The sequence below is a fragment of the Bos taurus genome, chromosome 15 (assembly GCF_002263795.3).
Source record: "Bos taurus isolate L1 Dominette 01449 registration number 42190680 breed Hereford chromosome 15, ARS-UCD2.0, whole genome shotgun sequence".
In the NCBI taxonomy this organism is placed as follows: Eukaryota; Metazoa; Chordata; class Mammalia; order Artiodactyla; family Bovidae; genus Bos; species Bos taurus.
In genome coordinates, this window is record NC_037342.1 from 1,566,652 (window position 1) to 1,594,359 (window position 27,708).

General features: G+C 37.9%; 1 protein-coding gene across 1 annotated transcript; it reads right to left on the reverse strand.

Annotated features, from left to right (window-relative positions):
- Nucleotides 1-716: 716 nt before the first annotated feature.
- On the reverse strand, nucleotides 717-27,578 carry AASDHPPT (aminoadipate-semialdehyde dehydrogenase-phosphopantetheinyl transferase). Its single transcript, NM_001206477.1, has 6 exons — nucleotides 27,326-27,578; nucleotides 25,583-25,808; nucleotides 12,949-13,070; nucleotides 12,170-12,331; nucleotides 6,554-6,625; nucleotides 717-4,233 (listed from the first exon to the last, which is right to left on the reverse strand). The coding sequence occupies exons 1-6, from the start codon at nucleotides 27,506-27,508 to the stop codon at nucleotides 4,069-4,071; spliced, it is 930 nt and encodes a 309-aa protein (NP_001193406.1). The 5' UTR covers nucleotides 27,509-27,578; the 3' UTR covers nucleotides 717-4,068.
- Nucleotides 27,579-27,708: the final 130 nt, after the last annotated feature.

Sequence of the window (27,708 nt, forward strand, 5' to 3'; positions counted from 1 at the left end):
GTGATAAACCTAGGTGTTGGTGACCTGACATTATTTAATGATATCAGCAAAAGCTACAAGTTCAGGCTCCCAGGCTCTATCATCCTTGCCCCAGGATTGCTTTCATTCTTTACAGTGTACCACTGAATTTCAGTACAGTTCAATTCAGACTCTGCATCTAGGCTACCTGGTTCAAATGTGGAGTCCACTATATAATTCCATCTACTTTATTAGTAAACTGCTTAACATCTCAGTACCTTATTTCACCCATCAGTAAAAAGGGGACACTAGGACTTACCCTGCAAAGTTATGAGGATTGCTTGATACATGTGAAGCAAAATGGAAGCTAGGTATTCTAACATAGATGCTCTAAGACAGACAAAAAATATGTGCAAAGACGTTTGCCAACCTCAAATTCACAAAGTCTGGTGGCATATTTTCCCCATAATTTGATCAAGAAGTGCTCCTACCGATAAGTTGCTTCTGTCATGTCCAACTCTTTGCAACCGAATGGACCATAACCTGCCAGGTTCCACTGCCCATGGGACTCTCCAGGCAAGAATACTGCAGTGGGTTGCCATGCCCCTCTCCAGGGGATCTTCCCAACCCAGGGACTGAACCTGCATCTCATGTCTCCTCCAACGGGCAGGCAGGTTCGTTACCACTAGTGCTACCTGGGAAGTCCAAGTACTAGATGGAATTATCCTTATGCATATTTTTGATCAAAGATGAATATATTTAAGTATACATATATTTATGTATATAAATACATAAAAACATATACAGGAACACACATATAAATCTCTTGAGCTGTTTAAGTTCAGATGGCAGTACTTCAGTCAGCGAGGGGCTATTTAGTTACTCAAATCTAATTAGTTTCTGAGTTTCAGATACTTAGTAGTAAGGATGGCAAATATTTTAATTGAAAATATATTCAAATATATTCAATTCCTGAGTTTGAAGACCACAGGATGCGTGAATATGTTTATGTACACACATACACACACACATTCATTTTAAAAAGTCAATCCATCAGAGTTCCTAGGTAGGAAAATATTAACAGAAACCAATGAAGCTATAAATACTTGGCAGTATAGTACAAAGCAAAGAATGCTTCTGGACTCAGCAAAATATGGATATGAAACAGTGCTGTCGTCCAGCCCAGCTCAGGACTCAAAAATTGGCGACACCAAATACAGGTGCTTTGGTGGGGGAACTGAATGGCGTAATCTGTAAGAAGAAATTAGATCTCCTATACCATTCTGCAAAAAAATGTATCCCTATACTCCCTTTGTTCTCAAGAAGTTACTTGATAACAATCCACACAAATGAAGCAGTAAATCTTAAAAAGGATATGAGACATAGAAAATGGGCCATCAGGGAACCCAACATAGGGGTGTGTGCTAGTTTTGCCCGACTCTCGGACTGTGGCCTCTAGGCCCCTCTGTCCACAGGATTATCCTGGCAATAATACTGTAGTAGGTTGCCATTTCCTCCTCCAGGGCATCTTCCTGACTCAGAGACTGAACCTGCATCTCCTGCACTGGCAGGTGGATTCTTTACCACTGAGCTACCTGGTGAGCCGTCAACATAAGGGAGACAGAAGTAATTTCTAGGATGATGGTGAAGAGATCCCAGGATGACAGCTGTGTACTAGCCACAGAAGGCAAAAAGTTCAGAATGGACAAAACAGATTATTACTTCACGAGCAATTTTTTCAAGATGGATGAAACTGATAAACAACTGGTATGTCTGGATGTAGAGTTTTGGGTTTAATTAGCAGTAAGTACACAGAAACCTATGCAAACAAAATTAATTATTAAGTCAAGGAAATAAAAAGGCAGAAGAGGGTAAGAGTAACACATCACTTAGCTGTACAGTGTTACATAATCTCAGTCGTGCATACATTCTTAATCACAGTCAATGAAAACACTGAATTACATACACTGGGAAAGGGGAGCAGGAAGGGAAAGTGTAATGGCTGGGAAGCAGCAGAACAAAGTTTTATATTAGAAATTAAAGAAATGCCTCAAACCAGAAACAGATAAAGCAATGCTATTTAGAGATACGATAATAAATAACAACAACAAAAAAATCAGTGAAACAGCTCACTCTGGGGACAGGAAATAGGAGGTGGTCAAGGGAATGGTAATTTTTATTAGAAAGAAAGATTTTTATAGACCTACTTGAATCTAAACTATGTGTATTTATTTGATTCTGACTATGTGAAACCTTAAGACAACAGATCTCCACCCACTGCCCGCCCCCACCCCGCCCCCGCCCCACCCCCAGAAACGCAGCATGGTGTCTGATCCATAAAAGTTCAGAAATGTTATAACAACAAGACAGAGGGCGGCGTTTTCATATCACCATTACACTCATGCTACAGATAACAATGCTTCCTCTGCTACAAATGCTACTTGATCCTTTTAAAACAAGTTCTTTACTATGCTTGGAATATCTGCATGCTTTAACGAAGTAAAAAATAAAATGTTCAAAATTTTTCTTGTACTTAAGCAAAATACCTAATTTTATACAATTTAAACACAACTTTTCACTTTAGTAATAGAAACAATGAAACTATTTCACTTCTGACATTTAACAATTATTAATATAAAGACTTCAAACTCCCCAAGACATGCACTACAACCATAGTATAGATTCTGTCATCAATATGATGGTCTTGCATCTTACGTATTATGTTTGTACTTTAAGTCTTATTTACCAAAATAAAAACAGGTTAAGATAATGAACAGGCAGTTCATACAAAAATAATACAAACAGCCAATAACAACACTGCCATAGCAACCTCATTTGTAATGAAAGAAACACACTTTTAAAATATAAGGTACTACTTTTAACCTATATTGGCAATGATTAAATTTTTTTTTTTAAAAAAAGATCCTATCTACAGATGACCAAGTCTGTAGGTTGACGGGGGGTGGGGGTGGTGAGAGAATGATCAAACATATAACACTAACTGGAAATATAAATTATGCAGCCTTTTTGGAGAAAAATTTGGCAATACTTATCAAGGCTCTAAATATATTTAATTCCTTTGGACATAATTAAACATGTACTTCAAAATGTGGCTACGAGGATATTCAATACACCACTGCTTACAGTAAAAACTGCAGACATTCAAAATGCCTAGCAGAGAGGACAGAATGAGTCAGCTATGGCATACCTTCCTCACAGCAGGCAGTGGGCCTCCCCTAGGTATCACTCCCCCAGACTCTGCCTTAGGCTTCTTCCTTACCAAGAGTTCCCTTTCCACAGAAGCCAAGAGTGTCAAGTTCACCTTTCTCAGTGACCTGATCGGGGTCACCAGAAACTTTGTGGAAATTTTCTGGGGGCTCACTAACAAAACTGAGATGTGAGAGGCAAAATAGGCTTTTCTGCCTTTCAGATGCATGAGGGAGACCAGCCTAGAGCAAAACAAATAAGCTAAGATGGAGGCAAAAAAAAGGCCCTAATGGCAACTTTAAATTGTTTGTTTTGTGACACAATAAATGTCCTTGGTTACTAAGCCAAATTGAACCGTAATACCTATGGTCAATTGCATCTTGATAGTAGCTGGAAAACAGAATACTTAAGCAGCACTAAAAGTTATGCTACACCAGTGTAGTTATGGACCTCAGATGTAGAGTCAAGAGAAAACTTAAATATATTTATGTTCTATTAAAAAAAAAAAGAGTAAGTATATTAATAGGGCATCATTCACCAAGAAAAAGATCTGGGAAGATACTCCATGTTTTAAGGATAGGTACCTCTAAAATAGTTATCTCTGAAAAATAGGAATTTGAACATTCTCTATTTTGTGTATTCCGTTTTATCACTTTAAGACTCTACCATCAATTTCTATTTTTATTTTTTATCAAATCCAATGTGATTTTGGGGAGGAAGAAGAGGCAAACATGTATTCTAGTCACGAATCTTGATCTGGGAGTCTGCTTTTTTAATAGGAAAAGTTGTTTCTTCTTTTTAAAAATGTTTTATGAAACAAAATTTGATACTCTCAGGCATTTATTTTTTAGTGAATACAGAAGACTACAGTTTTCACTTCCCTTTGTTACTCAGAAAATCGTATCATGACTTTGTACCATTTCTTATTGAAATCTCTTCTGTAAAGCAAAAACAGTCCCAAAATGAAGGATCTTCAGGGGTCATAGGAACTGCAGATGATATTAAATCATTAAAGGTGAGAATAGTAAACTGCCTCTGGGTTGCTTTAGAATCATCTTGAGATGTAACCTAAAAGGGGGAAAAAAAACCCTTAGATTACCTCAAAATTATAATGTGTATTAATCTTATGGTCAATTTTATAATTAGGAAAATAAGAAATCAGTAATCACATTTCAGTAATATTAAGTTACACTTCAATAACATTAAATAACAGTGGGATTTAGATAATTGTTTCTATTTCTTATATTAGTGCTGTCAATATAAACAAGAATAATATGAAATAATCTGATTCTTATACTTTTTGTAGGTAACAATTGCCTGTGGTTATTTGTTTAAAATGTAGATTTACTGAGCCTTACATCCAACAATTCTGATTCAATAGAAAAGGATCCCCAAATAGATAACTTTAACAAACAAGTGGGTTATTCTGACAGGGAGAGACCACCAGGTAAACTTCTGAGAAATACTCTAGAGGGTGCATCTAATAAAATTGCTGTAACTACTTAGAGATGTAGCACTTCATTAGTAAGTGATTCATTCAACACTAAATAGAAATTATATCTTACACTCTGTGATACACCCCTTGTTCATAAACTCAGCCCACTGTGGACTGTCTTTAACATTCTATACATTCTAGTAAAGACAGTACTTGGGTCTTCTGCAGTGCTTTTACAGGGTCAATATGTTTCATATGATTTAATTCTCATTACTATGTTGATATGGTTATGTTACCTCATTTCTATAGATGGGGAAACTGAGGCTCAGTAAGATCATTCAATGTATACAAGTGTACAACATAGCTTAAATGGTAGACCTGGACCTGGAACCCTTGCCCTTTTCTCACTATGATACTGCTGCCCAAATAGACTCTCTTCATGGAAATACGGTACTGCTATGTGCAAATGTTACAAAAAATATAAAGCTCTATGGAATCATAAGGTATTTGCAGAAAGGGTAATGCTGAGACTTCAGCATACAAGGACAGCTAACCTGTTTCAGAACATCTTCAGATTAAAGGAGTCAATTTTAACATGTTGTCCCTTTTAAAATAAAATAATCTATGAAGAATTTTACTCTTTTTTAATCTATCCAAGGCATGATCTGTATTGAGCTTTTATCCTAGAAGTAATGATGAAAATATACTGATCACACTACATTCCCTTATGCAGATTCCCTAAAATAATCATATGCATTTAATTTCAATTATTGTAACATTATCAGTATTCCTTAAATAAATACTTCTATAGAATCACAACTGTATGTAGACTGAGAGTCAAGACCCTAAGGTTTCTCTTTTAAAAAATTTCCCAACTTACCAATTAATAGGAAAAGAAAGTAAAAACAGATTTTAATTGGAAGAATTGATGTTATGCTAGAATATATCATAAGGTCTCTCACACGTTTGACACTTTGGGAATAATTTAGGAGAGCACTATAAAAAGCGGAAGGAGATCAATTTGACAGATAATCCCATTATTCATTACCCCTCAATTTAGTACCATTATATTCAGTTCAGTTCAGTCGCCCAGTCCTGTCCGACTCTTTGTGACCCCATGGACGGCAGTACACCATGCCTCCCTGTCCATCATCAACTCCCAGAGTTTACTCAGACTCATGTCCACTGAGTTGGTGATGCCATCCAACCATCTCATCCTCTGTTGTCCCATTCTCCTCCCACCTTCAATCTCCCCCAGCATCAGGGTCTTTTCCAATGAGTCCGTTCTTCGCATCAGATGGCCAAAGTATTGGAGTTTCAACTTCAGCATCAGTCCTTCCAATGAATATTCAGGACTGATTTCCTTTAGGATGGACTGGTTGGATCTCCTTGCAGTCCAGGGGACTCTCAAAACTCTTCTCCAACACCACAGTTCAAAAACATCAATTATTTGGCACTTGGCTTTCTTTATGGTCCAACTCCCACATCTATACATGACTACTGGAAAAACCATAGCTTTGACTAGACGGACCTTTGTTGGCAAAGTAATGTCTCTGCTTTTTAATATGCTGTCTAGGCTGGTCATAACTTTTCTTATATTCACGACAGCCCCACTTCACCAGGAAATAAACCATTGTTAAGATGACCAAGATAGTAATTATCTTGAATTTCTATTGAAAATATGAATATTGGAAGAGTACTACCAAAATTTTTTCTTTGTAATATTTAAGTGTATTTGAATGCGAAGTAGCAGGTAACATATTTTAAAAACATTTCTGTGAAAACCCAAATGATCTTAAGGATTAGATAATGAACACTTCTAAAGTCTATCATTAAAAAAAACAAAAAGCTAAAACCTCTACCTGATATAAAACAATTATTTCCATCAATAACAAATTCAACTTTAATACATGTTTTTTAGGAAAAAAAAAAAAGCAAACAGAGAAATCTTACATTCTGATGTCTAGATCCATTGGGTTTCCTAAGAGCTACTGCAACAAAATGGTGCTCATCTATTTTGCTTTCCTGAAAAATAAAACATAAGTAAACAGAGAATCAGAGAAGGCAATGGCAACCCACTCCAGTACTCTTGCCTGGAAAATCCCATGGATGGAGAAGCCTGGTAGGCTGCAGTCCATGGGGTCGCTAAGAGTCAGACACAACTGAGGGACTTCACTTTTTTCACTTTTATGCATTGGAGAAGGAAATGGCAACCCACTCCAGTGTTCTTGACTGGAGAATCCCAGGGACAGGAGAGCCTGGTGGGCTTCCTTCTATGGGGTCGCACAGAGTTCGACACGACTGAAGCGACTTAGCAGCAGCAGCAAACAGAGAATACTAAGTATAGAAATTTAGATACAGTTCTATTTTCATCTAAAAAAAATCTCACAACCCACCACCATACACACACACACACAAACTTCCCCTGAATAGTTTAAGGTAAAGTCACATACATTTTGGCCCTTTACACTGAAATATTGCAATGTATTTTCTAATAGGGACACTCTCACATACCCACAGTAGTTAATAACTTCAATAAATTTAACATTGAAATAATACTTAAATCTACTCTCTGTATTCCAGATTCTGTGAAGAATACAATAATGTCCTTTATACCATTTCCCCACCTTCAGTATAGGAACCAGTTTGTGGTCAAGTATTGCATTCAGTTGCCATGTCTTGCTAAATGTTTTGTCTTTTATGACACTAATATTTTAAGATACAAGCTCCACCCACTTTTTTATTAATAAACACTGCTTATTTTTTGTCTGATGGCTCTTAATGATTATTTAGATTACAGACTCTTAATAGGAATACCATATAGATAAAGCATCAACCCAGAGGCATGTCTAGAGAGCCATCTGCCCTCATTGGTGATGTTTATTTTGTACATGCTTAAACTGATTAAAAAAAAAACCAGTCTGCAACATTGGTTTATAAGCATTTAGTTAACTACATATTACAGCTTAAGGAAAATCATGTGGAAACTCATTGGTAAAACTCAATTTCCTGTTTTCCCCTATGTGTGAGACAAATGGAGAGGGGGCTTTAAAATAGACACTGAGGCAGTTACTAGAGAAAAGTATGAACAACTAAACAAAATTTCACTGAGAAGCCACTTTACTAAGGCAGCACTCCATAAGAAATCAGTTGAAATAGGAACTACAATCAGAAATAATGTTAGAGACTTTTCATCCTTTATCCTCCTCTGTGTATCTTTGTACCTTAAGATATCCAAATTTGTAAAAAAACAAAAGAAATTCAAAAGAGAGAAATTTAGAAAAATATTTCAAGAGGAAAAAATAACTATGAGAAAGATTTAATAGGCTAAAGTTTGTTATTAACATTATAAACAGAACTATTCTTTTTCAACATGGTCCTCCCTTCTTTACACTGAACATATTGATAATACAAACACTGTAACACAGAGGTGTTTTGGCTATAGCTACTTTCGGAAAACTACTTAGATCAGCAGTTTTGTGGTATCTGTATCTAAGGTGGAATATCAGTGTTAACCATGGGCAGCAGACTCTTTTCATTCAGTCTGTCCTCTAAAATGCCAAGGTACCCTGCTCAATTTGTCTATTTACTTCATAATGAGCCAAAATTCAATGAGACTGACTTCAAAATAAAGATTCACCATATCTATTCACCCCTCATCAACATCACATAAATATGAAATTTAACACCGCAAAACTAAAGAAGTTATTTGACAGTGATTCCAGTTATCGAACATTAATATTCAGTGTCTCACCAGAATAAAAGTTCTATGCAATTAACTTTACCCTAAATCCCTTCTGCCTAGTATGTCTATAATATTAGTTGAAAAAGGAAACTGGCAAGGTAGCTAGCTAAAGTTAAGGCCATACATTCAATACTACTGAACTTAAGACTTAACTTTAAGACTTCCTAAATTTTAAAATTTTTTCTAAGCTTACTAGCAAAAATTTCCTTAAAATCACCAACAAACCCAAAGAAACAATATTTTATTTTTTCAAGAGGTAGTTTTGGATTAGACTACAAAGATTAATCTGCTTCAGTTAAATTGTATGTCATTTTCTTAGTATAATTTTAGTTTGTTTATAAGATAAAATACAAAGTTTAACTTAGAACATTCAAGTTTTACAATGCTTTCCCAATGGTAAAGTGCTGAGTAAAATCTGTCATAAAATGTTATTCTTTCTACTGTTTAAAACGCCTCCTTTCAAAAGTAAAGCAAAGAATTTGTTTCATCTAATCTCATCATTTTAAACAATGATGGTAAATTTAACTTTCCAAATAGGAACTGGTTATGAAAACTGAGAGCCTATGAAAACACAAGATTCCTCTTGGCATAAGAATTCATACTTCTAGAGTATTATTTTTCCAGGTGTTAGATACATGTGTGCCTACTAAGTTGCCTGGGTCGTATCTGACTCTGTGCAACCCTACAGACTGCAGCCTGCCAGGCTCCTGTGTCCATAGGATTCTCCAGGCAAGAATACTGCAGTGGGTTGCCATGCCCTCCTCCAGGGGATCCTTCTGACTGAAGGGATCAAATCCATGTCTCTTCAGTCTACCTGCAATGGCAGGCGGGTTCCTGACAACTAGCGCACCCTGGGAAACTCCATGAGATACATCTCTCTTCCTGACTCCAGGTGCTCCCTCATTCACTATGCCTCACCAGGCAAAGTAATGTTAACACTGTTGTAATGCAGCTTTTAGAACCCTAGGTCATATCAAGTATCCAGTGTGGGTGAATTCAGTGGATAAAAAGAGTGCAGATGGGGAGGAAAGGCCAGTGAAGACTACTTACACCACAGGTGTCCACTGTGATCACAGCCATCCCTCCGTTGCACGCCTAAACGCTCATTCTTTATCTCGTGGGGGGACTCAGAGATGCCAACAGGAATTCCCATCTGTGTTCCTTGACTCTAGGCATGCCTCCCCTGACTCCAGGCTCATCATTCTCCCCTCAAACCCTGGCTTCTGGCTGTCCATACCACCAGATTCATTCTGTTAAGGTCACTCTCTCTTCCCAGGCCTGTTCACAGTATAATAAATAGTCCACACTTAAATATATGTATCTAACATATTATTTGTGTATTTTCCTAACTGGTACCCTGAATGGACAAAATGCTCAAGTACATTCAATTCAATAAAGAATTTTCCTTCCATAGATGTTTTCAAATGCGCCTTGGTGGATCTTCATTCCCAGTTCCTGGACAAGCTCTGAGGCAAACCTGGTAGCTCCTCAGTCACTTTCAGCTTAAAAAAAAAAATCCTATTTTAATTCTTAAGACACATTCTTCCTGGCCTCACCTTCCTCTTCCTCTGGTTTCCTTCAGGCAGGTGGCAGAGAGGAAAGTGATGGAAAACAGGCAAAGTAATGATCAACACTGTTGCAATCTACTTTTTAGAACCCTGGGTCACATCAAGTATCCAAAGGCTAGCTTAGCGGGCATCTGAGGGATTTTCAGAGAAACACTACCTGTTCCTCTGCCCTATACCACTGCCTGCGCCTAACAGTGCATTTAAGAGCTGACTTCTTGTATATCCTACCCTTAGCAATTAATAAACAGTAGAATGCCCACTGCCTCTTTCTTTTGGAAATCCTCTTAGGTATCTTTTCAAGATACTTCGGCCCTTTTTCCACAGCATCTCACACGCCCACAGGAACTCAGACATCTTTGTCACCTACAAAGTTGAAGCACAGCTGGCCCAATCACTGATTCTTTCCTCTTTACCCTGCTACTAGGTCTATTTCATCTGGCACCATTAAGAATAAAGGACTCTCCATGAATGAAATGGCTGACATCTGCCCCTTTCAAAATGAGAAAAAAAATTTTAATTGTATTAAAAAACATAGTATGCTAAATATACTTTACTCTTTAACTGACAGAATCCCTATCTTGGTATGTTAGCAATTTTGCTAACTTTCTGCCTTTGGATCACCTAAGACTACTTTCTGTCATTAAAAATATTTATATATATATTTTTGGCTGCATGGGATCTTCACTGCAACATATGAGATCTTCCTTGAGTTGTGCGGGTTCTTCTGTCGAGGCTCCAGCTCCAGAGCTCAAGGGGGCTCAGCGGTTGTGGCACTCAGGCTTAGCTGCTCCACAGCTCGTGGGATCTTAGATCTCTGGCCAGAGATTGAACCTGTGTCCCCTGCACTGCAAGGTGAATTCTCAACCACTGGATCACCAGGGAAGCCTCTACTTAATTTATATTTTGGTTATTCTTCCTCAGTCTCCTCTCCATCCCACCTTTAAACAGCATTCTCAGGACTGTATTAGGTCCTTCTAAATTCTAATTTAGGTACTCTCACTGCTGCAACTGTAAATCCCATGGTTTCAGCTACCACTCACATGTTAATGATTACCTTCTTTCCTTTAGCCCAGTCTTTCACTCTATTCGCCCACTCAAAACCTTCACTTAGATGTTTCTATGGTATCTCACACTTAAATCCCACTTGTTTTCTAATATTCAGTATCTCAACAGACAGTCCTCTAAGTCACAGAATTGATAACTTCTTTGACACCTCACTTCCTTAACCTCCAGATACCATCATACAGAGAATGTGGTCTTAAAATATGATTCTGATCTTACAACTCTCTATTTACAACTTGTTAAATTCCCTTGAGAAAATGAACGAACATCTCCTATTTTACCTACTCATCATGAATTCTTTATTCTGGATACTGACATTCTCTGCACACAATTCAGGGGATGACTGCAAGAACTACCACATTATAGTACAGACCATTTGGCTGGGCTACGAACACTTGATACCAGTTTTAACACACTTCCTTGGCTACGTCTGGTCAAGAGAAAGTCAACTAACATCCAACCTAAGCCATGGAATGTTTTTTCCAGAGCTTTTACGAATTGAACCAATGAGTTCACCGATCTCTGCGGGTTTTTAAACTGTAAATTGTTACATGTACGAGTTGTAGAAAGTCATGCTTCCTGCCACATAAGGAACCTTACCTAGATAAGGTTAAGAAAGCTGGTGTATAGAATGAGAAATGTGGGTGGGAGAAAACTGAAGCCAGGAAGGCAAAAGAGAAAAGATAAAAAGAGTTCTGAGTTTTCCAGTCTCTAATTATAGCCAATTCTGCAATTTGGTTATATGAATCACCCTAATAACCTATCATAATGTCTCTCTGGCTAAAATGAGTTTGTTAAGATTTCTCTCATTAGCAACCAGGAACTGCTAGTGACAGAAAGCAAGTAAGAAACCAAAATATTAACCGACTCATAATGCCCTAACATGATCTTATTAGCCTGAATCAGCATCTCTCTCCACCCCCCTCACCTCAGCACAGTGACAGAATGGCGGCCTTTAGTGGTTCTATTACAGGAGCTCCTTGTCCCTTCTCTTTTACTTTATGTACTATGACTTATCTTTCACGCATCAGCTTAAACATTACACGTGTTCCCAGTATCTCTGACTTCACCTTCAGAGCATCCAGACTGGATTCCGAATGTGTCAAGTTTCAATGACTAGCCTCCCCAAGCTGAGTTTATACTCACATGCACAAAATAAGAAAATTCTTACAGCAATTCTGATAAATTTCTTACCTCAAATGCCCATTCTTTTTCTTCTTCTCCATCCAAAAATAAACGTGTTTCTTTATAAACTTGGCCTATATCCAGGTTTAACGGGGATATATCGAATTCAAGCCGTTGCAATTCAAATCCTAATCCAACACCTATTGCTTTTATGAAGCTTTCTTTCAGTGCCTAAGATACAGACAGACATTTTCTCTTAGAGCTTTAGGAGATATAATTGTTCATAAAATCTTCAACCCTTAAAACATATGGATTTTTAATTCTCTACTACATTACAAGTATAAGCTACTTATTTTCACCTTTATACTAACACAGAGGCCAGCCAGCTGTGAAAGTTGAAGACATACCATTTGGGCTCCCCATGCCTCCATTACCCCATGTGTAACATGCAATAATAGTACCTTTGTCATGGGGTTATAACAACTAACTAACTTAAGAAAGGTTTACAGTAATGTCTTCTGGTACATAATAAATATTATGTAAATGTTTTTTAATTAAGTTCTAATATGTATGAGATTCTTTAAGACAGAAACCATTAAACTTTACTAATAATGATAAATAAAATGTCTTATTTTAGCTTTAAGAGTAAGGATCTTCTAATTGAGTATTAAACATATGTTAAATTTTCTTAAATGTCATTATAATAACGTATACATAAAAATCATGAAGTTCCCAAGTAGTGACTTATGTACTTTGAACACTGTACAAAATACAGGGTTACCAATGGACTTTTGCTCCTGCTTTTAGCAACACAGGGGCTTACTCTCAAAACTAGAAAGAAATTATACCCAATTCCTATAAAACATATCCAGCTGAGTCCATTCATCCTTAAAGCTTCTGATTGTTTCCCATTCTTTGTCAGTAAACTTTCTTTTCATAATATGAAAAAATTCTGGAATTGAACCACGACCTGTCAATTGAGGAAATAGAGAATTACCAAACTGTTAAAGATAGCACACAAAAGGAAACAATAGTCCAACATTACTTTCGAATACAGTCACAATTTTGCTAAACAAAGTATCAGCAAATCAAAGCTAGTTGAGAATTAAAAGGATAACATGCAAGATAAGTGCGGGTTAGTCCAGAAATAGAAGGGTGACTTAGGTTTAGAATTTTACTTTGCTATTTAACAGGAAAATCAGAAACAATTTCTTTATAATTTTGGGGGAATTGGTAGAAAGCTAAGAAATGTTCTTTTAAGTGAATAACATAACTGGAAAGTTAATATACACTTATTTCCTTCACAATAACTGTTTTTAAACATGTATTCTAATATGATTTTTCCGAATAAAAATAGATTTTGACTTCTGTTCTATTGGCTCATTAAAAAAAAAAAATACTGTTATACAGACAATAAAATATTACACAGCATCCAAAAAATCAATAGAACTCGAAGAATCTGATTCCCACAATTAAGAGCTAAATTTGTAATTTATATATTACAAATTATACAGTATGCTTTTCATATTACATTTTTCAAAATATTATGTGTTTATCTTTACTACTAAACAGGAACCTTCTATCATCATCCATTTATTCTACAATTATGCAGAATGTGTACAAATATTATACCATTATGAACTGAACTAATAGTTAAAAACAAATTGGTCATGGTTCTTGCTCTCACACAATTACAGCCTAAGTAGTCTATCAGAAAAATCTGGCAACAAGGTGCATGCGTGCTAAGTCACTTTAGTCGTGTCTGACTCTTTGTGATCCCATGGACTGTAGCTCGCCAGGCTCTTCTGTCCATGTGATTCTCCAGGCAAGAATACTGGACTGGGTTGCCATGCCCTCCTCTAGGGCATTTTCCCATTTTGATCCCCCAGGGATCAAAACCCAGGTCTCCTGCATTGCAGGCAGTTTTGTTTCCATCTGAGCCACCAGGGAAGCCCAGCAACAAGGTAGGTAAATCATAAATGTTTACTATATGAATAAATGTATGTTAACTATTACCTGGTAAATTAAATGCTCTACTGCCCTATATCCTTATTTCATGATTCCATTACTTCCAGCAAGCCTCTTGAAATAGTCCTTCTGCAGATTCTATTAACATAATTTGTCTACTCCTGAACTTCCATTTCTAAAATACTTAACTTCAAAATCTGACATTCCCAACTGGCTGGAACTATAGCACATCTGGGAAGAAAAAAGATGTCAAATCCCCCTACTTCATGCTTTACTGGCATTTAATCACTAACTAACCCCATGAGAATTCAACAGTTAGAATGCAAACTATATCATCCACTCCAAAAGTATCTTTTCCATGGTTATCTCAAGGGGAGGAAATATTAAAAACCAGCTCTTCCACAGAATTGCCCATAATTCCCCCACTATCCCCCACTCCAGTACTTTTGCCTAGAAAATCCCATGGACGGAGGAGCCTGGTAGGCTGCAGTCCATGGGGTCGCTAGAGTTGGACATGCCTGAGCGACTTCACTTTCACTTTTCACTTTCATGCATTGGAGAAGGAAATGGCAACCCACTCCGGTGTTCTTGCCTGGAGAATCCCAGGGATGGGGTCGCACAGAGTCGGACACGACTGAAGCGACTTAGCAGCAGCAGTAGCAGCAGCCTCCTCTCGTTTACAGAGGAAATATTTCTAATGACTCTCCAATGGTATGTGGTCCTTTAGTTCAAGGCAAAGATCCTCAATTATTTTCAAGTTCATCAGACTCATTTGATTTATCTATCTTCTCCTTAGTCCTCTACTGTTCTCAAGAATGAGAACTTTACAATCCATTTTTATGAATCAACTAATGTTTATTGTTTGTATTCATATTAATGTTATAAGGCTATCATTTCTAGGACTTTCCTGGTGGTCCAGTGATTAGGACTTTGCCTTCCAATGCAGGGGGTGCAAGTTCCATTCCTGGTCAGGGAGCTAAGATTCCACATGCCTTGCGGCCAGAAAGTCAAAACAGAAGCAGTATTGTAACAAATTCCGTAAAGACCATAAAAATTTTAAAAAGGTAGATTCCACACACACACACACACACACAGACCTATTACTTCCTAAAATAGCTCTGCAAAGCTGTAAAGTCATTTCATGCAAAAGCACTGAAATATTAAACTGGGATCTTAGGAGTCCTGGGAGGATTCTAACCCTTTTGGGGCTATGAACACTCTTTGATAGTCTGGTGTTTATTTCTTAAGCCCCTTAATAAAGACTGTCTTGTTAATGCAAGCATCACTAGTACATCCTGGCTTGACAGGTAAAACACTAAAGAAAGTAAAGACGGTAAGCTTGTTTTTTCAAAAGTGACAGAAGAAAATCTGGAGATTTTAAACACTAGGAGCACTAAACACACACAAATCATAAACTGTTTTCTTTTGAATAGATTCTGTTACAAATAGGATGAATAATAACAATGGAATGAACAGCTACCTTGAATTTGGAAGACACTATTTTATATTTTGAGTGGAAGGGAAAGTCATTCAGTGGTGTCAGATTCCTTGTGACCTCATGGACTATACAGTTCATGAAATTCTCTAGGCCATAATACTGGAGTGGGTAGCTGTTCCCTTCTCCAAGGGATCTTCCCAACCCAGGGATCAAACCCATGTCTCCTGCACTGCAGGCGGATTCTTTACCAGCTGAGCCACAAGGGAACCCCATTTTGAATGGAACTGCAGCTTTAACAGAATACTATCCAACAAAAACTAAAATTTTAACAGATATGCCTATTCTCATCTATAGTGTCATTATGTTCGTTGGTTTCTTTAGGCTGTAATTTCATAACCTTCAAGAAGTCCTATGATTTTTACCTAAATATGATGGGGCAATTAAGGAAAAAATTTAGTCATGCTAGTAAAAACACTCATTTAACATAAAAAAGCAATCTAGCACAATCACTGAAAAAAGTAGTAACTGATCATGCACACTAAAAAAAAAAATCTGCTATGACTATTTTCATATACTTTTGACAGCATCATATGCCACAAAAAAATAGACTGACAGCAACAGAAAACAGCTTTGTAAATGTTCAGCCAAAGAACCACAGTGCCACACTGTGACTTAAGGTGAAAATACACACGCACTGGATGAGTACTCTGTTAAGGACTCAGTTTATCTTCGATATTGGAATTTAAAATATCAGTAGGAAATATCAGAATACAACACCCTCAAACTAGCTGAAAATGACACAATCATTAGTTACATAACTTGGCAAAGCCTCTAAGTAATACCAACACAATTCATGTCTATTACAACCTTCGATTTAATAGACAGGTAAGAACTTAAGTACATAAAGTACATACATAAAGGTAAAATAACTGAAAAACGTCTAAAGAATGAATTTTCTCAACTAACCAGGTTGAGAAAAACAGGATTCCCCCAACTTACAGCTTAATCTCTAGGGAAAGCAGCACTAGATATTAACTAAGTGTTCTGCAATGATCAATTAATCAAGGTCACAACTAAAAAAATAATTTATATAGTTGAGCCATGAATAAGGCGGGTTTGAACTGTGAGGGTCTAGTTGTCCTAAAACTCATGCCCAGACTAAAAATGTGACCTTATTGGAAACAGTCTTTGCAGATGTAATCAAGTTAAGATGACGTCATCTTGGAGGACTGGTGTTCTTTAAGGAGAAACTATATATAGACACACAAGTGAGAATACAGGGGAAAAGGAGCCCTAGGAAACTAATACATAAATGCAAACAATTTATATATACAGACACATTCACATACTCAGCTTTAGTGTTATGCCACTGGAGTCAAATGTTCAAATCTTGGCTCTATCACTTAACTTTTTATTTTGTATTGGGGTATAGATAATTAACAATGTTGTGATAGTTTCAGGTGAAGAGCGAAGGGACTCAGCCATACACATAGCCATCTCCCCTAAACTCCTCCCATCCAGTCTACCACATATTGAGCAGCGTTCCATGTGCTATACAGTAGGTCTTTGCTAGTTATCAATTTTAAATACAGCAGTGTGTACATGTCCATTCTCAACTCCCTAACTACCCCTTTCCCTCTTTCCCCTGGCAGCCATGAATTCATTCTCTAAGTCTATGAGTCTCTTTCTATTTTGTAAGTTAAGTTCCTTTGTATCATTTTAGATTCCAAATGAGGGGTATCATACAATATTTCTCCTTCTTTACCTGACTGACTTCTCTCAGTATTGACATTCTCTAGGTCCCACCAACAGTGTAGGAGGGCTCCCTTCCCCAGTATTTATTTATTAAATTTTTACTTCAGAGTCTTAACCTCTGGGCCACCAGGGAAGTCCTCAGCATTTATTTTTGATGATAGCCATTCTGCTTGGTATCACTTCTTTACTGTTATTTAACTTTTCTATGGCTGTTTCTTAAGCTATAAGATAGGGAGAAAAGAGTTGGGTAGTTCAAGAAAGAAACATATAAATGGTCTGGGCCTGGAGCTGCTGCTGCTGCTGCTGCTAAGTCGCGTCAGTCGTGTCCGACTCTGTGAGACCCCATAGACGGCAGCCCACCAGGCTCCCCCATCCCTGGGATTCTCCAGGCAAGAACACTGGAGTGGGTTGCCATTTCCTTCTCCAATGCATGAAAGTGAAAAGTGAAAGTGAAGTTGCTCAGTCGTGTCCGACTCTTAGCAACCCCATGGACTGCGGCCTACCAGGCTCCTCCATCCATGGGATTCTCCAGGCAAGAGTACTGGAGTGGGGTGCCATTGCCTTCTCTGGCCTGGAGCTAGTAAGTACTTAATAAATATTAACTTTAAGGCTGCTGTAGTAATTGTTATATATACATATCACTCCTCTTTTGTGAAATGTCTTATCAAGCCCTTAGTCCATTGTTAGGTTAAGTTTTAAGGGGCTTTTCTAGCAATACTTACAAAGTACTTTAAATATTAACCATATTTACCTCTTTGTGTCTTATTTGCCCCTGTTTGTGACAGAGAAGAGACTTAACATGAAATCAATGACATCTGCCAACTTTGTGGGTTCTTCTTACCTTTCTAAGTTTAAAAGGTATCCTTCTTTCAGAAGTCTGGCCAAATATACAATTCTATTGTGTTCTAGTAACCTTTGTTAAAACCCAATTCTAATTAACTTTGTTGTACATCGTGAAACAAGGATCTAATGGCTTTCAGATAATCTTACTCATCAGAAAAAGTTGACAAGTTACAATCTTTTTGTTGGTTCCATAAATTTACATCTAATAGTGTTTCCCAAACACTAGTATGTCTAACAATCACCTGAGAAACTGTTTTGAGTATAGAATCACTGGCTGCATCTAAATTCTAGTTTGAGAGGTCTGAGATGGTTTCAAGGAACATGCACAGGCATCCTGGCTGATTGTAACATCCTGATCACTATTTCAGAAACACCATTCAACACACGTAACAACTATCACAATCACCTTAGGCTAACATTTACTTATAAAGTACTTAATAATTCCAGGCACTTTAGATGTTTATTACTAATCTATCCCACGCTGATGGTGCTAAAACTTTTGTGCCATACGATGTAAAATATATACACACAAATTCTAGAGGAATTAAAGATTTAAAGGTAAAAAAGAAGGTACAATTTTAAAACAAAAACTAAGAGACTCTATAACCTGTTGTTGGAGTAAATCTTTTACCGATTAATTTTTTTCAAATGAGACAGAGTTCAGTATTTATCAAGGAAATGTTAGATATATTAATTAAAAAAAGATATATAAAATTCATACATAAAAAAAACAAAAACAAAAAAAACAAATTCAAGATAAACAAATAATCTAGTGGAAAAATATTTGTAGGGGCTTCACTTGTGACTCAGTGGTAAAGAATCTGTCTGCCAATGCAAGAGACACGAGTTAAATCCCTGATCTAGAAAGAGCCCACGTGCTGAGGAGCAACTAAGTCCATGCACCACAACTACTGAGCCCATGTGACGCAATTACTGAAGCCTGCACTCTGTAACAAGAAAAGCCACTGCAATGAGAAGCATGCATACCATGGCTAGAGTAGCCTCTGCTCTCTGCAACTAAAGAAAAGCCTGCACAGGATCAAACACCCAGCATAGCTGAAAATAAATATATAAATAAATACAATTTAAAAAAAAAGAAAATAGTTGTAACAGATATTAAAGAAGTGTCACTATCCAAAGTACATAAAGAGCTTTTATATATGGATTAGAAAATAGTAATATGTTTATGGAAGAGAAAATTCAAGTAGCCAACAAGCTATTACCCTAGTGATTAATGTACCACTTAATAAATAATCTTTAACCACTGAATTGAAATATTACATGTAAGTACTAATCAGTACTAGTTGTCTATTCTTTCACTAACATCATGCTTTTTTGTTTAGGACGCCTCAGTTTAGTTCAGTTCAGTCACTCAGTCGTGTCCGACTCTTTGGGACCCCATGGACTGCAGTACACCATGCCTCCCTGTCCATCACCAACTCCCAGAGTTTACTCAAACTCATGTCCCTTGAGTTGGTGATGCCATCCAATCATCTCATCCTGTTGTCCCCTTCTCCTCCCACCTTCAATCTTTCCCAGCATCAGGGTCTTTTCCAGTCAGTCAGTTCTTTGCATCAAGTAGCCAAAGCATTGGAGTTTCAGCTTCAATGACATCAGTCCTTCCAATGAACACTCAGGACTGATCTCCTTTAGGATGGTCAGGCTGGATCTCCTTGCAGTCCAAGGGACTCTCAAAACTCTTCTTCAACACCACAGTTCAAAAGCATCGATTCTTCGGTGCTCAGCTTTCTTTACAGTCCAACTCTCACATCCATACATGACTACAGGAAAAACCATAGCCTTGACTAGACGGACCTTTGTTGACAAAGTAATGTCTCTGCTTTTTAATGTGCTATCTAGGTTGGTCACAGCTTTTCTTCCAAGCAGCAAGCCTAGTATAAGTTTAAACAATAGTAAAGCAAGTTCCAGCTCACTTTTGTATACTCTTCTTAGACATCAGTTCTTTCCTCAAAACTTTAAATTCATTTAACCCAGTTCCATAGAATTTTTCAGTATTTTGTACCTGCAAATTCTTAGCATTTAACACATAGAAGTTGCTCAATAAACACAAGTTCTATGTTGTGATCCCACTGAATTCCTCTGCACAGTGGGAAAAACCTATTCTGTAACCTGGGAAAAGGGAAAAACTACCTGCCAGTAAACACCTACTTTTCCAGTAGCAGTTCAGAACACAAAAAGAAGTGTGACTTATTTAAGCTGCTTGACAACTGTAAATCTCCCAGTTTAAAAAAAACCAACCCCCCACCAAAAACAATGCTTTAACTAAGCATATCTTTCAAAATGCAGATCCAGAAGAATGTAGATCAGCTTAAAAATGTAGATCAGAAATGACAGTGGAATGCAGTTCTTTGATTTATGATGAAGTTACATCCTGATAAATCCACTGTTAAGCTGAAAATATTTTAGGATTGAAAATGCATTTAATACCCCTAAGCTATGATCATCACAGCTTAGCTTCACCTACTTTAAATGTTTTCAGAACACTTACATTAGCCTACAAATGGGCAAAATCATCTAACAAAAAGCCTATTTTATAATAGAGTGTAGAATACTTCATAAAATGCATTGAATACCTCACTGAAAGTGAAGAAAACAATGGCTGTACTGGGTGTTTACCCTTGCGACTGTGTAGCTGACTGGGACCTATGGCTCACTGCTGCTGCCTAGAATTACGACATATGGCTAGTCTGAGAAAATGTCAAAATTAAAAGTATGGTTTCTACTGAATTGCTTTTAAACCATCATAAAGTTGAAAAATTTTAAGTCGGAGACTGTAGATTGCAACAGTAACAAAGCTGGAAACTGAATCTGCTGGGGATGCAAATGCAGGAGAGAAGCAGCTAGGGAGATTATTGGAGGGTGAGGAAGAAGACTTGAAGGAAGAACTGTTTGTAACCACAGCTCACTAAAGAGAGCAGTTTATACTCCAACTAGAATCTGATATGAACATCACTGTTTACTGTAGCTGCAAACCAACTTTTCAACAAATTTAAGGAATATTTTAAGTGAAATTGAGAATTTCTATTATTTGTTTATTCAATGAATATTTACTAAGCACCTTCGACGTGCTAGACACACTAAGTACTAGGTCTGCATGGCTCCTGAACTTATTTAATGAAGGGGAACAGAAATGAAGGATAATAATCAAATAACTAAGTTATAATTAGAAATGAGAAAGGCCATGACAGAAAACAAGAGCAGGTTGTCAGGAAAGCCCTTTCTGAGGAGATACTGGAACTGGTTACTTCTCAGCCTTCAGATCTCCGGTACTCAAGAAGAGTGAGAAGAACAACAGGCAGAGGGATCGGCATTTTTTAAATGACCCTGAACTGGAAAAAATTTGCTACATTCAAGGTAATAAAAGATGAGTGTGGAGAACAGTGAGCAGACAACAGATAAAAATACAAAAGGAGAGATAAAGGAGAAGCGACAACAAGATGACACAGTCATGTTAAAAGGAATGAATTTTATTAAGAACCAACCTAAAAGTTTAAGACAACTGCTTTAAAGAAATTTTTAAAGACCACTCTAACTCTGTACAGACAATGTATTGAGTGAGAACAGAAGTAAAGAGGGGGAACCAATTAAGAAGCTACTAAAATAGTGCTACCAATTAGTATGGTGGAAGGAGACAACAAATAGACTATCAAAGCTATCATATAATACCATCACTTACTTTATACTTACTGTTCTTACTTAATACTTACTGTTCTTAATACTTACTGTTCTCTTGAACAGTAGCAACTGTTCAAGAGAAGCAGTTCTATGATGCACTAATTTCAAAGCTATTAAATTAGCATTAAATTTCAAAGCTATTAAATTAGCTATTAAATTAGCATTAAATTTCAAAATACTGAGTCATTTTGTCCTGCCAATTAATATCCAGAAAAGTTCATAACAAAAACATTAGCATTAAATTAGCATTAAAGCTATTAAATTAGCATTAAATTTCAAAATACTGAGTCATTTTGTCCTGCCAATTAATATCCAGAAAAGTTCATAACAAAAACATGAACTACAAAGTATAAACTCATGGGGAAAAATATTTTGGGTCTTTCTCCAAATTCTAATAATATTTACACTGTATCTATCTTATCTTGGCCTTCCCTCATAGTTCAGTTGGTAAAGAATCTGCCTGCAATACAGGAGACCCCAGTTCGATTCCTGGGTTGGGAAGATCCACTGCAGAAGGGATATGCTACCCACTCCAGTATTCTTGGGCTTCCCTTGTAGCTCAGCTGCTAAGAATCTGCATGCAATGCAGGAGACCTGGGTTTGATCCCTGGGTTGGGAAGATCCCCTAAAGAAGGGAAAGGCTACCCACTCCAGTATTCTGGCCTGAGAATTCCATGGACTACCAGGTTGAAAAGAGTCGGACACAACTGAGCAACTTTCATCTTTTTTTAAAATTAATTAATTTATTTCAATTGGAAGCTGATTACAATATTGTGGTGGTTTTTCACTTTCATCTTAACTTGCTGTATCTTGTAAGTATGGGTACAAAACTGAACAATTCACAAAACTATCCTTATACTTCTAACTGCAAAAGCCTTTAGAGGCAGACAAAAATTATTAGAAAAGGAAGGAAAAACCACCAATATTTCCCAACTGGGTGCAACAGATTATAATGATGACCTATAAAACACCCACCCCCAGGGTTAGGATTATATTGCACTGGCAATTTATCTATACTAGAGCCCCAATATCTTCTATTAATAACTCCTTCTCTGGATATTCATTAAACAAATAATTACTGAGTGCCAAGTATACACCAGTTACGTTTGTATAAGGTTCCTCTCTCCATTAGGCAGAGAAAACAGTGGTAGGTGCAGGCATCTGGCTAGAAGGAAGAAGCCCAGAAACTTCTTAATCTTAATTCTCTCCTACCCTGTCACAGCAACAAAGAGAACTGGGAGAAGGTGGGAAATGATCTGCACCTAGTAGGAATGTCTAATGTGACAAGGAAAGACTCCACAAGTTCCTACGTGATGTTTGCATGTTAAGTCACTTCAATTGTGTCCAAACTCTTTGCAACCCTATGGACTGTAACCCACCAGGCTCCTCTGTCCGTGGGATTCTTCAGGCAATACTGGAGTGGGTTACCATGCTCTGCAGACAAAATGGGAGTAATGGAACTAAGTCTTTCAATATACTGATGATGCCCCCAAAGTTTAGCTTCATCTTGAAATGAAGTTAGATAATCTTAATAACAACATTCAGAACAAAGTACAATACTTCCCTTGCTGCTATACTAAGTTTTACCCTTCATCATTTAGCAAATCTTAGGAATGTCTCCTGCTCAGTTTCCTCACTCTGATAAGCAGAGTAATTCAATGCATTGCCAGTGAAGTAAACCAGTGTCTACTTGCTGAGAAATAATGCTGCATCCATTAATCTTTCCAACATTAGTGACAGAATAACAATACTAATTAAAACTGGAAAATACCTCTTCCTCAGTGCATTACTGGGTATGTCAACAGCTTTTTGGCAATGAAACAGCTAAACAGTAAAAGGCCTGGATACTGTGATTAGACACATTAAGGCAAAGAAAAAAGATGGTGGATAAAAAAGGCTAATAAAATATAATTAACAGAAAACAGAATCTTCATTTTTTGCTTTCGTAATTACCTGTTTATCCAGTATTGACCATAACCCAACATTGCCCACTAAACCAACTGTAATTAAATCTGTGTCTCATAGGCATAATTTCCAAGCAGATACCAACTTGATGAGCCAACCATTACTATGTAATTGTGCTGACTGCATTCTAATAAGCAATGGCCTCTCCAGTAATTTCTGATTTTAAGAGAAAATTCATATAAGAAACACAGAAAACTGTGAAGTTTATAGGCTCATTTGTATGCTCACTCTGAATCCTCTAGAGCAGTGGTTTTTTCACAATACACCTTCTATGACCCTGCAGAAAACCAGATCCTTTCTTTGAGAAAAGCATACCTGTGCATACAAAATGTAGAGAACAATTTCAGGAGGTTAAAAAAATGATGCTTATTTGGGGTCAAGACCCCTGTTGTAATTAGTAAAGCTCCCTTCTGAACAAAGAATAGAGTTTTAATAGATTTATGAACAGGTTAGAGAAAAACCAGCTGGTGGGAAAATTCAACATAAGGGAGAGATAAGAGTCATAGCCATATTCTGAAGCCTTACTATTGTAGCACAGAATGCTTATTCATTCATTTAACAAATATTTATTATGCATTACTTCGAACGAGGTAAGGTGCTAGATGTTATAGTACAGTGGAAAGACAATCATCCTGATAAATAACTATAAAATGAAATATATTATTGGAATGAAGGAAATATATTTTATGGGACCCTAGAACAAAGCAACCTGGTTTACTCTGAAGGTCCACAAAGCCTTCAGTGGAAGCTGAAGTGGAAGCTAATCAATAAATAAGTTATCTGTGCAGAAATGCAGGTGAGCACGACGTTATCACAAATATTCCAGTCCAAGGGAAACACAAGCAAAGAACCTGTGGTGGATGCAGTGTGGAGATTAAGAAATTGCACAATGAAATCAGGAAGATGTTGGTTCTCTTATTTTAACAGCTTTCTTCTTATCCTGTTACTTATCTTCTGAAAAGTTCCACTCAACATATAATATACATAAAGCACTGAGTAAAATGTCTTGGCACACAGTAACTGCTCACTAATGTTAGTGATGATGAAAATTACAGAGGAGTTGAGAGAGCCTATGATCTATTAAAATTACTTTAGTCAACCACACAATAAATGTCAGCAGTTCTGACAGTCATCAACTGCAAATTTCTAAGGCAAAATATAAATATTTTAGTAACTACTTGCTCTTTGTTTTCATTGTATATAAATGTGCTACAAAGAAATATATTTAGATATAATACAAATACATGTTATCTCTGCTTAGTGATCATAATACAGCTCACTATTGAGATTATTATTTTTTAAACAAGTTAATTAGTGTTAGTCACTCAGTCATGTTTGACTCTTTGCGACCCCATGGGCTGTAGCCCACCATGCTCCTCTGTCCACAGAATTTTCCAGGCAAGAACACTTAGGTGGGTAACCATTTCTCCAGGGGATCTTCTTGACCCAGGGATATTGAACCGGAGTCTCCTGCATTGCAGGCGGATTCTTTACCATCTGAGTCACCAGGGAAGGCCACCAGTTTGATCTTCCTGATAAAGGGATAGAACCTGGGTCTCTCCTGGTGGCTCAGAACGTAAAAAATCTGCCTGCAATGCAGGAGACTTGGGTTCAGTCCTGGGTTGGGAAGATCCCCTGGAGAAGGGCATGGGAACCCATTCCAGTCTTCTTCCCTGGAGAATTCCACGGACAAAGGAGCCTTGAGGGCTACAGTCCCTGGGGTTGCAAACAGTCAGACACAACTGAGCAACTAGGCACAGCACAAGAACTAAGACAAGATATTTAACAACTCATGTATTACAAAAATGCAACATTACCTGGAAAACTAGTCTTCATTATATCAATTCCAACTTGTAGCTCAGATTCTGCAGCAAGTACAGCATAGTCTCCTTGATGAGAGATGTTAAAGTTGAAATTGGGGTAAGGATTCAATGAGTCTTTTGCAAGAACTGGTTTTCCTTTTGCAGTTCTTTGCAAACGAATATTATTCCAAGGTATATTCAATTTCTCTGCAACTAATTTCCTTATCATCAGACGACCAGCCTGTTAATAAAACACTTGGTAAGTATTGCTGTCTATACTAAAGATTCAAGTAAAACTGCCTATAACATACAAAGTCTATTTTTGTTGTTTCTAAAATACTCCTTAAAGTTTTAAAACTACGTAAGTATTAAATATCCTGCATTAAGATTTAAGAAATGCTTATGAAGACAGAAAAGTCGAAGTCCCTCTTTAGCAATTCCCTCCACCCCATCAACAAGTATCCAATGTTGACAAGTATTCATCCTTCATCTTTTCTCTAAGTATCCAAATACATGCTCATTTGCATTTGCTATCCATCCATTTATTTGAAATCCCACTATATGTACTATTCTACTATGAACTTTTTCATTTCTAAGTGTTGGGGATTATTTTATGTCTGCACATAACCACTGGCCTCTGCATTTTTAAATGTAGCATATTTGATAGTATCAAGGTACCACAACTTGACTATCCCTCTATTACTGGATATTTTAGGCTGGCTCTGGTTTGCTATTATATAAAAAAAAAAACTCCCCAGTGGGCAATCCTGTTGTACTTACATCTTTGTGTACATGTGCAAGTGTTTCTAGATCACATGTACTTATCACTTGCCTCCACAACTGCACGACATAACCTATCTTTTTTCACATATACCCAGTCCACTCTCTCTCCGATTAAGGTCTAAAATCACAGAGAATACCCGAGGACATAAGAAAACAAGGTAGATAACATTTTGCAAAATCTTTCAAGTTTTTTTTTTCCTTCAGTTCTAACACTGACTTTAAATACTGCAACACTTTGAATTTCACGAAAATATTCACTAGTGTGCCTTCAAAAATCAATTAGTCTACATTTCAAACGAAAAAGTCCTTTGACCGAGGGACATTTTCAGGATAATGACAGTCTTTGACGAGATGGCACTCAGAAGCTGTGCCATACTGCGCTATATAGACATCATTTTGAAACCCAACTTTCCATTTGTTGCTAAAAATATACACGTAAAATAAACGATTATATTCAAAATAGTGTTTTCTGAGCTAAAAGTTAACAAGGTATGCCTAAGACCGCATTCTTCCTTTGCTTCGGTTTCATCGGTAAAAGGAGGCTTGACTCTTGCACTTCTATGGTGTGCAAGGTTAAACTAAGTGATACTGTCAATATTTTTTAGGGCCTACCACGTGCACGGTGCACAGGGAGACTGGTGGGATATTTAACAGGCTCAGACTGCTATGGGCCCAAGCAAGGAAATTAAAAAAATTTGATTAACACTTAAAAATAAGGAAAATCCTATTGACAGACCTCCGGAACAGCTATTTTAGGGTTTAGCAGGACCTCTCTTTTCAAATGCAACGGGGGAGGGGCTGATTTTTTCTACGGACGAGGCGATGACAAAGGCGGCGGAGACTAGGCCGGGCACACCCCGGAGTCGCCCGGGGCGGCCGCACGCGGACGCCGAGGCTCGCGTGCGGGGTCTCTACTGCGCGGCCCACCACCCCAACGGCTGCTCCCCGACCCGAAGCGCAAAAGACCCGCGGTACCAGGGCGGCCTTAGCGTCCCGGGCGAAGACGAACTGGCCAATGCGTTCCTTCTCCTCGGGCTGGATCGATCGCACAGCTAGCAGCCATTCGGCGCGGCTCGGCAGCCACGTGCCACAGGGAAAGGCCCAGCGCACGCCCTCCATCGCCGGCAGCACGCAGAGTCGCCAGGCGAGGAGAACCATCCACCGAAGGCCTGGCCGCCGCCCCGGGATCGATGGCGCGGACGCGGGCGGAGCCCCTCCCAGCTGCCCCGGCGCCGCGCGGGGGGCGGGGCGCCGTGTGCGTCCGCAGGACCTGGGTCACGGGGGGCGGGGCGCCGCGTGCGTAGGCGGGGCGCCGCGGGCGTCCTCCCGCGCGGGGGCGGGGCGTCGCGTGCGTGGGC

Coding starts and splice junctions, on each gene's coding strand:
- AASDHPPT (NM_001206477.1), bottom strand. CDS start 27,508: ATGGTTCTCCTCGCCTGGCGACTCTGCGTGCTGCCGGCGATGGAGGGC. Junction 13,071..25,582: donor AATGAAGACTAGTTTTCCAG/GTAATGTTGCAT, acceptor CTCAATTGACAG/GTCGTGGTTCAATTCCAGAA. Junction 6,626..12,169: donor AAAAAGAATGGGCATTTGAG/GTAAGAAATTTA, acceptor TTTATTTTTCAG/GAAAGCAAAATAGATGAGCA.